Here is a 13,423-nt window from a genome sequence, read left to right as displayed (position 1 = left end):
TTCATTTAGTATGTATTGCGGTTATTCTTTGAAGGCGCTATAAATTTCAATTTTTTCTAGAGCGCCAGGCGCAGGTGTTGCGGTTGTAGTTTAGTAGATGTGCACAAAGAGAAGATTTACAGTTCCCGCTGAACACATCTTGGCATCCCTATTTTTTTAAAAAACCTATCGGAATTCTTTTTGCTGTCAACAGTTGTTTCACCTTTTCAAAAGCGCTTTTACCCATAGAAATTATACTGCTAATTTCCACCGCACAGTTTTTATTTTCTGCTACCAAAGTTCCTTTGTACTTAGAAGATTTTACTTCTTCCGAGGGCTTTCCTTCTAATTGTATTTTCACGGAAGCCTCATTTCCTATCCTTTCCTACTTTTGTGGGGACTTATCAATCAGCGTACTTTACGAGAGCAACCAACTCCTGCTGAGACAATGATTCTGTGTGGCACGTAGGCCAAAATTCTGTGAGCACTGAAGGCGAAAACGTAAGTGGAAAAATTTTACATTAACAATAAAAATTCCTGTTACTCCTTACAATGGCCAAGCGACATGCACAGTGAAGAGTAGCTCCTCCTCCGATTCAGCTTGGTTACATGCATACTACTATTATTATGCTCCATGTGGCTTCTAATGCTTTGTTTATTAGCTTCCGAGCATAAATATTGAGAAACATTGATGACGAACAACACCTTTGACTAACACCTGCCTGCCTGTTTATAGCCATTCCTTACTATCACGTTGTGTCTCGTATATAGTTCCTTTTCACTCTACAGTTCTTCCAGTCGACATCAGCATCCATCATGGTCTTCTGGATTGCAGACAACTGTGAAACGCTTTTTTGCCTGCTCCTTTCAATATTACTTCGTAGTGTCCACGATCAAATTCTCCTTTCTTTACCATCGCTCTTCACTAGTCCTAAAATATTGATGCTGTACCTCTTAATACATCTTATTTTCCAGTTTACCCTTCAATTCAGCGACCTTACATTCAATGTTCAAATCCCCAGTCGAGATTTTACTTTTTTCTCCTGGAAAAGCATCCACCCAGAGGTTCGAATGTGGGTATATTAATCCGGAACTATTCTTCTCTTGACCTGCCATGCTTACGAGATTCATTTAACGAGACAAAAGACATCACTAGGGTCTTACATGCCATAGCCTCATCCACACCTGCGTGCACACTCCGCAAACCTATGCAAACTGCATGGTAGAGCGTATTCGTCCCAGTATTATCCATTTGCTGTTCTACTCTACTGGAGTATGGAGTGAAGGATAGTGATTATATGATTCGGTAAGCTCCTGAATGGGTCTAATATTATTCTCGTGATCCCTACACGAAATACACTCTTATGTTGGTAGTACACTTCGAATAGCGATACGCTAAATTTACCGAACAGGTATTGCCGAGGACGGCTTCGCCTTTCGTCCAGAGATTCTAATTTTAGTTCCATACACATTTATGTACCACTTTCTTGTGAATTGTAGTAACCTTCCATCAGAAAACAACGAAATTGCCGAAGATGTGTGTACATTACAATATATAGCAACAAATAACGTATATAATGCTGATACGGTGGACAAAATGTATACAAAAAAATTACATAACAAAATCAGGGATTAGATAAAGAAATAACGATAGCAAGAGAAGCAGAACCAGCAAAAGCAAAATACATTTCTTTACCGTATTAAGGTGCCGTATCAGACAAAATAGCCAAACATTTTCTTAAAACTAGTGGACGAATCGGTCTCCGCAGTAACAAAGGAGGGATAATAGTCTGACACACTACTCGCAAAAGAAAACCATTCAAATAATCAGGGATTCGTAAAATCAAATATAGTGAATGTGAAAGTATCTGTGTGGAGTAAACAGGAGGATGTTTCTCCACCAGATTCAGAGAAAACACAGACATAAGCGGGAACTGTAAATCTTCATTAAGTATACATACACAAAACTTCAGTCACAACACCAACAGTATCGAGGAGTCTTTAAATGTACGCTACTGGCCATTAAAATTGCTACACCAAGAATAAATGCAGATGATAAACGGGTATTCATTCGACAAATATATTGTACTAAAACTGACATGTGATTACATTTTCACGCAATTTGGGTGCATAGATCCTGAGAAATCAGTACCCAGAAAAACCACCTCTGGCCGTAATAACGGCCTTGATACGCCTGGGCATTGAGTCAAACAGAGATTGTATGGCGTTTAAAGGTACAGCTGCCCATGCAGCTTCAACACGATACCACAGTTCATCAAGAGTAGTGACTGGCGTATTGTGACGAGCCAGTTGCTCGGCCACCATTGACCAGGCGTTTTCAATAGGTGAGAGACCTGGAGAATGTGCTGGCCAGGGCAGCAGTCGAACATTTCCTGTATCCAGAAAGGCCCGTACAGGAGCTGCAACATGCGGTCGTGCATTATCCTGCTGAAATGTAGAGTTTCGCAAGGGACCGAATGAAGGGAGAGCCACGGGTCGTAACACATCTGATGTAACGTCCATTGTTCAAAGTGCCGTCAGCGCGAACAAGAGGTGACCGAGACGTGTAACCAATGGCACCCCATACCATCAACCCGGGTGATACGCCAGTATGGCGATGACGAATACACGCTTCCAATGTGCGTTCACTGTGACGTCGCCAAACACGTATGCGACCGTCATGATGCTGTAAACAGAACCTGGATTCATCCGAAAAAATGACGTTTTGCAAATTCGTGCACCCAGGTTCGTCGTTGAGTACACCATCGCAGGCGCTCCTGTCTGTGATGCAGCGTATAGGGTAACCGCAGCTATAGTCTCCGAGCAGATAGTCCATGCTGCTGCAAACGTCGTCGAACTGTTCGTACAATGGTTGTTGCCTTGAAAACGTCCCCATCTGTTGCCTCAGGGATCGAGACGTGGCTGTACGATCCGTTACAGGCATGCGGATAAGATGCCTGTCATCTCGACTGCTAGTGATACGAGGCCGTTGGGATCCAGCACGGCGTTCCGTATTACCCTCCTGAACCCACCGATTCTATATTCTGCTAACAGTCATTAGATCTCGACCAACATGAGCAGCAGTGTCGCGATACGATAAACCGCAATCGCGCTAGGCTACAATCCGACCTTTATCAAAGTCGGAAACGTGATGGTATGCATTTCTCCTCCTTACACGAGGCATCACAACAACGTTTCACCTGACAACGCCGGTCAACTGCTGTTTGTGTATGAGAAATTGGTTGGAATTTTTCCTCATGTCAGCACGTTGTAGGTGTCACCACCGACGCCAACCTTGTGTGAATGCTCTGAAATCTAATCATTAGCATATCACAGCATCTTCTTCCTGTCGGTTAAATTTCGCGTCTGTAGCACGTCATCTTTGTGGTGTAGCAATTTTAATGATCAGTAGTGTGTTACATAGGGTAGAGAAAGGCAGATTAATGGACGCTGTTAGTGGCGCTCTACAAGAAATGTACATTTATAGCGCCGTCAAAGAACAACAACAATACATACTGCATGAACAGACCTCAGAAATAAAAATTTTCTCGATGCTTTAGATATTTACTCTAATATGTGCCCACGTCGTATCAACCTGTCACGAGAGACAGTGAGGTGTCAAAAGTCGTGGGGTACCTCCTAATGGCATGTCGGACCTCCTTTTGCCCTTCGGTCGCATCATCTCGACATGGCATGGAGTGACATGACATAGTTGTTTGGGAACGTGAATTCCGTGAGTGGCTGCAAATGGTCTCCAAGTAGCTGAATGTAACCATTTCCAGTCAATGATCGTTTCAGTGGACCAAAGGACCCAGTCAGTTCCATGTTCTCACAGCCCACACCTATATGGTGCCACCATCAGCTTACAAAGTGCCTAGTCGACAACTTGGGTCATGGCTTCGTGGGGTCAGCGCCACACTGTAACCCTAAGATCAACTCTTACCAACTGAAATCTGGACTCATCCGACCAGGCCACGTTTTTCCAGTCGTCTAGATTGCAACTGATATGGTCACGAGCCACAAGCCCAGGAGAGGCGCTGCAGGCTATTAAGCGCTGTTAGCAAAGGCACTCGCGTCGGTCGTCTCCTGCCATAGCCCATTAACACCAAATTTCGCCGTCGTATCCTAATGGGTGCGTTCGTCGTACGTCCCACATTGATTTCCGTGCTTATTTGACACAATGTTGCTTGTCTGTTAACAATGACAACTCCACGCAAATGTTGCTATTCTCTGCCGCCGGCCACTGTGTTTCAGTAGCGAGAAGTAATACATGAAATTTGGTATTCTCGGCACACTCTTGACATTCTGTATCTCAGAATATTGATTACCCTAACGATTTCCGCAATGGAATGTCCAATGTGTCTAGCTCCAACTATCATTCCGGGTTCAAAGTCTATAAATTCCCGTCATGCGGCCACAATAACATCAGAAACTTTTTCACATCAATCACTAGAGTGTAATCGACAGCTACTGACGCTGTTGCTGACTGACGGATCTCGCCCTCGGTAAGAGATTTAAGAGGTCCGAGGAAATATTTGCGGATCATACTTTTCTTGACTGTTGATGGTTATGACGACCTCTCTTTGATGAACAGTCATGATGGTTAACTGAAACAAATAAAAACATGGGCTGCTAGTAGGCTATCGGTTATTAGAAGACTTCTTCTTCTATGTCTTGTTCCTCTTGTTCATCTGTTGGATATACAGTCGGTATACATCGGAGGTGGGCTTCCTTCTTCCTGACCAGCATTACTCCTTTATCCACTGAACCGAAACGTCGATGACATGTGTCCAGTCCTTCGGGGTGAATACAGGGAGGGCGTTGATGAACTTGAGTTCCTTTTTCGAGGCGACGATTCTTCGTGACCCAACGAAATCGTGCGATCTGTGGTGGAAGGGAGATTAGTGATCAATGGAAGGGGTTAGGGGATAGGGTTTCGTTACGAAGCGACTGGGCAGTTTTCTTCAGCAGCGCCTGTACGCTGTGCTTGTCAGGGAGTGGCAAGCAGACGTCTGATTCCTCCGCCGACGCATCTTCTTCAGGGGACTGCCGCGATAGGCGTCTATTCGGCTTCCTGTGTCTGCTGCTCGATCTCCCCTTCGGGAAGGTGAGCAGGCGTGTCTGTTTCCATGGGCGTCTCCTTGGCTTCCTGCATTTCTGCACGGGCCGGGGGAGCGTCTGTCTGTGCGGCGGCATTCGCCTTGGCGGGGGACACCTTCTTTTGTCGACCACAGCTCTTCCTTTAACAACTGCAGCTGGTGGCGGAAGTCTTTGACTTCTGTCCTTACTGCCGCCCTTTTTGCCTCCATAGCTGCTTTGATGGCGGCCATCGTGTCGTCGGAAGCCACACGCAGTTTGGCGCGCATGTCTTTTTCTTTCTCGTGGTGGCGCGACCCGCTTCCCAGTTTTTGATGGGGGCGGTGGTGGCCACTGCTTCTCGTCCAGTGTCACCTCCTCATGTGCGGCGCCAGTACGTTCCTTCGTTCACCTCTTCTTCCTGCGGCTCCAATTCTTGATGTATCTGCAGCTGCATTAGTTGATATGGTAAGCATGTGACAGCGACATCTCGTGGTTCGTCACAGTCGCTTTTATCAAGCGCTTTCGCAGACTTCAGACAAGCGACTGTCTCTGCAGAACTTGGCGGCATGCCGCTATTTCAAGCAGAGGTAGCGATGCTCTTTCGTCGCCGTCGTCGTCTTGCCGTCGTGATCGTTCCCGGCCAGATTAAGGAGGAACTCAACCACGACGACGACTCTGCTTCCCTTCCCTTCCCGCATACGGACATGTCGGTGATGTGTAGGCGAGCGAGGCGAGCGACAGCAGCAGCGGTGCGACCCGCAACGAGTCGAGCAGCAGAATCAAGCCGCTGCCAGCTCCGCCGGTGCAATGCCCTTTTATACCTTGTGTACGAGATGCTACCGCCATTTCCATGCTTTCCCATGACTTTTTTCACCTCAACGTACAGGAAAATTGCAGTAAATAAAACGAAATATTGACTAGCATCGCTGGCTAGTGCACATTACGTTGTACTATCTGCTTGCCATTGTGAGGTTACCCTGACGTTTATTTTTGATTGCTAGCTGCAGCCGATAGAGAGCGTCGCACATTTGTTGACGTTTACTGTTTCTTCTTTGTGGAGGAACTCCTCTAGCAGAGGCCCCTGCTCATCGAAGAACACTTAGCAGCTGAATGAATGACTCGTGTGGCTAGGACCTCCCGTCGGTGAGACCGTTCGCCACTTCGGCGACTTGCGCGCCTATGGGGATGAAATGATGATGTTTAGGACAACACAACACCCAGTCCCTGAGCGGAGAAAATCTCCGACCCAGCCGGGAATCGAACCCGGGCCATGAGGATTGACATTCTGTCGCGCTGACCACTCAGCTACCGGGGGCGGACTACTTAGCAGCTGATCTTGTGGAACGAATTTTTTTTGTTTTTTTTTGTTTTTTTGTTTAGGCGTCCCTGACGCTTCCACTGCGTACTATGACGTTTGGATTCCGGTTGAAATAGTGGGCACATGGATTTATCTCTGGCGGTGATCTTGGAAACGCAATCGTCGCCCTCGCACAGATATCGCGACAAATGGTTCAGTGGTATTCCCATTACGTTGTGCCGCTGCTCCTCGGACAAAAATTTGGGGAGCCAATGAGCACAAACCTTCCGATAATCAAATCTATTGTGTACAGTGACATCCACACTGCCATAGGGTACCTGCACTTGAGCACTAATGGCATCAGAGGTGACCCCTCTATTAGAATGAATGCAATCGTCAGTAGCAGCAACTGTCTCATCAGGACATGGATTCGTAACCTGCCCGGGTCGCACCATTATCCGCTAGTGTCTCCCTGCCACCACGAAAACGCCGACACCACTTTTGTCTGAAACACACTCCGCACCATACGCACCGTGCTGTCCTCTGTATATGTCCGCTGGATGGGCACCTTCCACACAAAGAAAGCGTTCTTCCTTAGTAACGTTTGTCCCTGGCATTACCTGGTGTGTGTGGGGGAGGGGAAAGGAACGGTGATAAGTAAACAATGTGCCACACTAGCCCATGCGCAACAAATGTAACATTTATTAAGTCCTGCACAGAGGTGAGTTTAAAAAAGCACACAGGACTAACATTTCCCTCAACACGTTGTCCGGATATCTACAATTAGACCTTTTCATCTGAATGAACCTCATAAAATTGGTTGCACGTACTGCTGTTCCCACCCCACATTGTTGTCATTACGTTGTGCTATGTTTTGTAGATGCCTGAAAATGGCATATTGTCGAAATTGCAATCATAAAATAAAACAATAACACCTGAATGAAAGATGACACCATTTAAAAATTTATGGAAGCTGTGGACCCATATTATAAGAAATTATACTGACTCCTTGTGATTCTAGCACCTGTTGCCTGAATTCGTTTGATGTTTGTTGTCGTACCTACTTAATGAGGACTTGGTTCAAATGGTTCAAATGGCTGTAAGCACTATGGAACTTAACATCCGAAATCATCAGTTCCCTAGACTTAGAACTACTTAAACTTAACCAACCCAAGGACATCACACACATCCATGCCCGAGGCAGGATTCGAACCTGCAACCGTAGCAGCAGCGCAGTTCCGAACTGAAGCGCCTAGAACCGCTCGGCCACAGCGGCCGGCTGAGGACTTGGAACAGTACTGTAGAACTGGTGGCACTAGTGTCTTACACGTGACTTCCTTCGCACAGGCGCACCATTTTCTCAGAACTCCCTGAAGAAACGTAACTCTTCCTTCGCTGCTACTGATTTTACATAAATTTCCATTTCATAATGCTTTTAGCGTTATCAAGATATATGATGCGATAGGCTGTGAAAGTTCAGTACTAATCGTGTAGTCTGATACTGCCAGGTTTTTCTTTTTAATGTGATTATTACCTTACGTTTACACATATTCGAAGAGAGCTGCCATTCCTTACACCAAGTGAAAATATTGTCTTTATCTTTTCGCATTGTCATACTACCGTCCAGCGAGGATTCTTTCGCGTACGCGCAGCTTCGTCAGTGAACAGTGTGCAAGCGCCACTAATCTTATCTGATAAGGCATTTACGTGTAATAAGAACGCTTGAGGTTCCATTACACTTCCTCGGGGCACGCCTGATGCTACTTTCATTTCCACTGAACATTCGTCGTTCGATGTGTCATACTTGGTCCTGTCATCGAAGAATTCATCGTGGCAACAACATGTCTGTAAAATTACTCCTTGTAATCGTATGTTTGTTTCAGGCAGGTACAATGATTTCTGCTCTGCCCATAGCTCAGTGCTTTGAATAATTGCCTATGCTATATTCTTTCAGTGTCTAATGCAAATATTGTGTTTCTATGTCTCCTCTTTAAAGATGACTAGTTGGGTAGACTTTGGAAAGCTGAAGTTCTTGCGTTAAAGAGTACATTTAGTTTTTACGTAACCACACTACTGTGTGAACAGAAGGGTAATGTTAAGTTAGTGCAATATAGCCGGTGATAGTGTGCAGAGAGGACATCCAGCAGTTCCCTTCATCCTATTTATTAACAGTTGAAAGATTGTTATTCTCGCGCTGGTCTCCTATGCAATCCTCGTAATATGTGTCTCGAATTTAAGTCTATAGTCAGTTACTGAATCTAGATGCTTGACGCGTTCGTTTTGGACCTGTAGCTTCTCTTAAATGTGTTCCATCTATATGTTCTACGGTAGGCACGAGATTTTGGTAGAAGCCGTTGTCTTCGAAAGTATTCGTTTAAGATCTATATATTTTCTTTGAGGGCCTTTTACAATCTGTGTTTGCTTACAGCGTCTATCAACACATAATTGTTTCTGAGGGGAACGAGACACGAATAAGAACAACAAAGGAGCAAGTACGCTTTCTTATGGCAGCCCGCGTCCCCATATTATAGATATTTCATACACTGAGGTGACGAAAGTACGTCCTAATATCTGATCGGACCTCCTATTGCCAAGCGCAGTGCAGCATTTCGATGTCGCTTGCACCAGATTAGTCGCTGGAAGTCCCCTGCAGCAATATTGAGCCATCCTGCTTCTACAGCCGTCCATAATTGCGAAAGTGTTGCCGGTGCTGGGTTTTGAGCATGAACTGACCTCTCGATTATATTCTATAAATATTCGATGGGATTCATGTAGGGCCATCTGGGAGGCCAAATCATTCACTCAAATTATGCAGAACGTTCTTCAAACCAATCGTGAATAATTGTGGTCCGGTGACAAGGCGCATTGTCATCCATAAAAATTTCATCGTTGTTTGGGAACATGAAGTCCATGAATGGCTGGAAATGATCTCCGAGTAGGCGAAAATAATTGTTTCTAGTGTAGGATCGGTTCAGTTGGACCAGATGACCCAGTCCATTCCATGTAAACACAGCCGACACGATTATGAGTCACCACCGGTTTGCACAATGCCTTGTTGACAGCTTGGGTCTACCTATGGCTTCGTGGAGTCTGCGCCAGACTCAAACCCTTCCATCAGCTCTTAACAACTGAAATGCGGACTCATATGACCAAGTCACGGTTTTCTAGTTGTCTAGGTTCCAATCGATATGGTCACGAGCGCAGGAGAGGCGCTGAGGCGATGTCTTGCTATTGGCAAAGGCACGCGGGTTGGTCGTCTGCTGCTATAGCCGGTTAATGCCAAATACACTGCACTATCAGGCTTGTAGTACGATGTCGTTGCTTCACGCGCTGTTGCTTGTCTGTTAGCACTGACAACTCTAAGAAAGTGCCGCTGCTTTCGGGCGTTAAGTGAAGGCGCCGGCCACTGCGTTGTCGGGAGTGAGAGGTAATTCCTGAAATTTGATATTTCGGCAGGCTCTTGGCACTGTGGCTCTCGGAATATTGAATTCCCTAACGATTTCCGAAATGGAATGTCCCATGCGTCTAGCTCCAACTACATTCCACGCTCAGAGTCTGCTAGTTCCCATCGTGCAGCCATAATCACGTGAGAAACCTTTTCATATGAATCATTTGAATACGAATGACTGTTCATCCGATGCACTTCGCGTTTGTAATTTATATACGAGATATCACCGCCATCTGTGTATGTGCATATCGGTATTCCGTGACGTTTTTCACCTCACTGTAATCCCAGAAGATGCTAAAAAATCCATTTGATAGCGTTTCATTAAGGACGCATCGGTTAAGCTTACAGTATTTCATTGGCTGAATATTAATAACTGTATGTAATATGGAAATGTGGTTCCGCCTTGAGCAAACACAATTTTTCTTGTTTTATTACCTAAAAATGTTTCGGAGAAGTTTCTTCATCTTCAGTGGGTTCTTTTATTCTCTGTTAAATAACATGTAAAGAATTTATGCATTATAATAAATAACATCTTGACTAGTTCTCGCATATGCTGCCGGGTGACGACGTGTAAAAGGTGCAATATTTCGGCAAGCTTACTTCTTGAAATCTTCAGACATTTCTGGTGGCTGAGAGATATCTGCTGGATGCCGTCTTTATATCCTCTCTTTCTTCCCCTCCACCCCAACCCACCCCTCCTGTCGTCACCAGTCGGCAGGCTCCGGGCGTGGACCTGGTGCTGTGATGAGGGAAGCGCTACATGGGCGTCGATCCAGGGTCATCAGCAACGCCACGCCAGCACTGGTCGCGGATGTTTGCTGGCGTGGCGACAGTGCTTCTTCGTCATCTTCAGTTATCATGACGGGAGCAGATCTACGTGTAAATTGCTGCTGTGCTTTTCGTCATGCCCAAGACTGGATCCTAGGCCTTGCTTTATTAAAAACCACTGTCCATGTTTATTAGTCCGTCATGCTGTCGGATCTCAACAGCTTCTTTGAGAATACAATCCCAGAAGGTGTTGGCTTGTTGAAACAGCTCGGTGGCACTATAATTCATGTTATTTCGATCGTTCTAACACTTCCACGGGACGCGGCAGACGAAATACGACGTGAAACATACCGTTCACTTAACAGCGGCAGTTTCATCGAAGCCGAAAAAGATCAAGGAAGAGAAAAAAAAACTACTTACGCGGCTACGAGAAGATTGAGAAAGTCATCGTCCCACCAGACAAAGGGAATTGTACGGTACAGCTATCATATCATGTTAACAAGAAAAAACTGTACGCTTTATTATAGATTGATACATACAGAGGAATTGAAGACGATCAGACAAGAAGGCGCTGAAGAAACTTCGTGCATGAGCAGTTGCATTGCCTAAGCTTTACGAAATATATGAAGTCCACAAGGAAGAAATGCTCTTAGCCCAATTGTTAGCAACAATGGCGCACCAACACCTGAATCAGCGAAACACCTGCCAGTGATGCTCAGCCCCTTTGTGGGGAAAATGCCAGCACCGCATAAGAAATTCTACACATTTCATCCAGAAATTCCGGAACTTCCGACTTGGTCAAGAAGACCTCACGGTTTCAACGTGGTATCTCTCTTTAAAAGGGTACATCTAAGAAAATCCTTAAGCATCGTAGGGTAAAAGTTGGGGCCATCGCTAACGAAACTGAATTTGTGCTTATGTCAACCTAATTTCTGTTCGACGGAAATTATTACTAACAGACAGACTGAGTAGCGATGGACTGCAAACTATGTCCTGAGGTGGAAGATATATTTTTGGAGGCATTCTGCCAGCCCTCGTTTTTTTTTCGATGTGTATACATTCGTCATCTATCCTCATGGATATCACCTACAAGACTCTCTGCAACACTTAAATTCGCTGCACCAGAACATCAAATTCTCGAAGGAGAGAGAATAAAACCATCAACTTCCGATCCTGGATGTACTCGTCCAGCAGTGTCCAGATGCCACACTAGCGCCTCAGACTGCCATGCCCCTTCACAACGAGGTGTCCTAAGCACACAAGCGCACAGAGCACCTAAAATCCCAGACCAAGACTGTCTAGTAGATGAACTGGAACACGTACAATCCGTATTCTGTGCAAACGGTTACAGCAAACACCCAATACGGCGTACCTTACGATCCAAGAAGCAAGACCAAAGCAAGCTGAAGGCGAAGATAAAAGCAGTTGCGATGGCGATCATTCCATACATGGGAACACATCAAAATCGGAAGAATACTCCGGAAACAGAATGTCAGATGTGCCTCCCACTCGCCAGCCAAGAAGAAAACCTTGTTAGGATCAGTCAAGGATGTCCTAGGATTCCGGAAACCGGGAGTCTACCGCATCTCTTACCAGTGCGAAAAAATGTGTGTAGGAAGGACAATTTGGACAGTGCAGGAGACACACGATGGGTTTAAAACGCCACACTAGCAACGTTTGGCAGACCCCTACGTCGACAAGTGAAACATATGGCTGGCATAGCCTTTCCGTACAGCAACATGTACCCAGAAAGGCTATGAAATGTACACCTGACTCGTGCCAAAGGCAATTCGTGACAACTGCCCTTGATTCCAGAAAGGTTAGGAGGTCACATCATTACCCCCAGAATAAAATGAACGTCCCTATGATCCAACGAGGTCAATGAAAACGGCCAATTTCAAGGTACACAAAATGCCTCTCACTCACCGCCCTGCAGTGTGTGAAGCATTGATTGCAAGATGAGCGAAAATGCTGTGGTGACAACGACTACATCGGAAACTGCTTCCAGTCGCAAAGGCATCAGCGTCAGGACGGCTTTTGATCACCATTTGCAGCAAGTGGCCAGTCATTTCCGATGCCAGTTGTAGCGGTCAACCCTCGGATCAGGATTTTTAGTGGGTGTAGAGGCTGACCAGGTGACGTGGTGGCGCTGCAGGTGCAGGAGGCTGGGCGTTGAAGCTGCTGAGAGCGTCAGTTGAAGAGCGCTGTCTGGAAACGTGTTTATTACTCGTGGATTTACAACGTGGGTTGTCTTCTCGGGCGAGGTGAAGGCATGCTGAATCCCACACTCGAGCGCTACAAGGAATGTGTATGTAACACTCTGGCGTGGCACAGGTCAGGACCCAACAGCGATGTCGTGCAGGCAGGCGATCAGGAGTCTGCAGGCGCAAGCCTACAGTGACTCACTATCACCTACTATAGCCCACTTCAGTGCTCTAAAAGACCAGCAACTTATCATGGACAGTGGAGGTGGAGAAGCCGAGAGGCGTCACCAACCTCGTCAGCTCTGTGGTGTCTCAACCGTTTCAGTTTTCCACGCCTTTGTCCTTCCCATCCATGCTAGGACGCCGTGGAGCGGCTAAATTTGGATGTTACACGTCATTAGTCCGTATTGAAGGGTTCACAGAATGACATTTTTGTTGCTGTCATACCACATCACTACACTCATTGATTGCAGCTCATTATCTGTAGAGCTACGCGGCCTAGAGATCTGAATGGGGAACTTTTATGTCCGGAATATATTTAAATCTATTTAAACAAGCTGTTAAAAATACACTTGACGCCTTTCTAAGAGGCAGTCTTCACTCCTTCCAATCTGAATATGTAAGCGTAGACTATATCTGATTTAAATT

The 13,423-nt window shown here is 45.7% G+C and overlaps 1 protein-coding gene across 1 annotated transcript in view; it reads left to right on the top strand.

Moving 5' to 3' along the window:
* LOC124775658 (4-coumarate--CoA ligase-like 9) overlaps positions 1–5,495 on the top strand; it is a 41,002-nt gene extending 35,507 nt beyond the window's left edge. Inside the window, exon 4 of the mRNA XM_047250486.1 lies at positions 5,291–5,495. Within this exon, the coding sequence (XP_047106442.1) occupies positions 5,291–5,495 (205 nt within the window). The remainder of the gene's footprint in view (positions 1–5,290) is intronic.
* Positions 5,496–13,423: the final 7,928 nt, after the last annotated feature.

The sequence above is a fragment of the Schistocerca piceifrons genome, chromosome 2 (assembly GCF_021461385.2).
Source record: "Schistocerca piceifrons isolate TAMUIC-IGC-003096 chromosome 2, iqSchPice1.1, whole genome shotgun sequence".
NCBI classification, from domain to species: Eukaryota; Metazoa; Arthropoda; class Insecta; order Orthoptera; family Acrididae; genus Schistocerca; species Schistocerca piceifrons.
The sequence above is the reverse complement of the archived record's forward strand: the minus strand, read 5'-3'. Positions and strand labels throughout refer to the sequence as shown.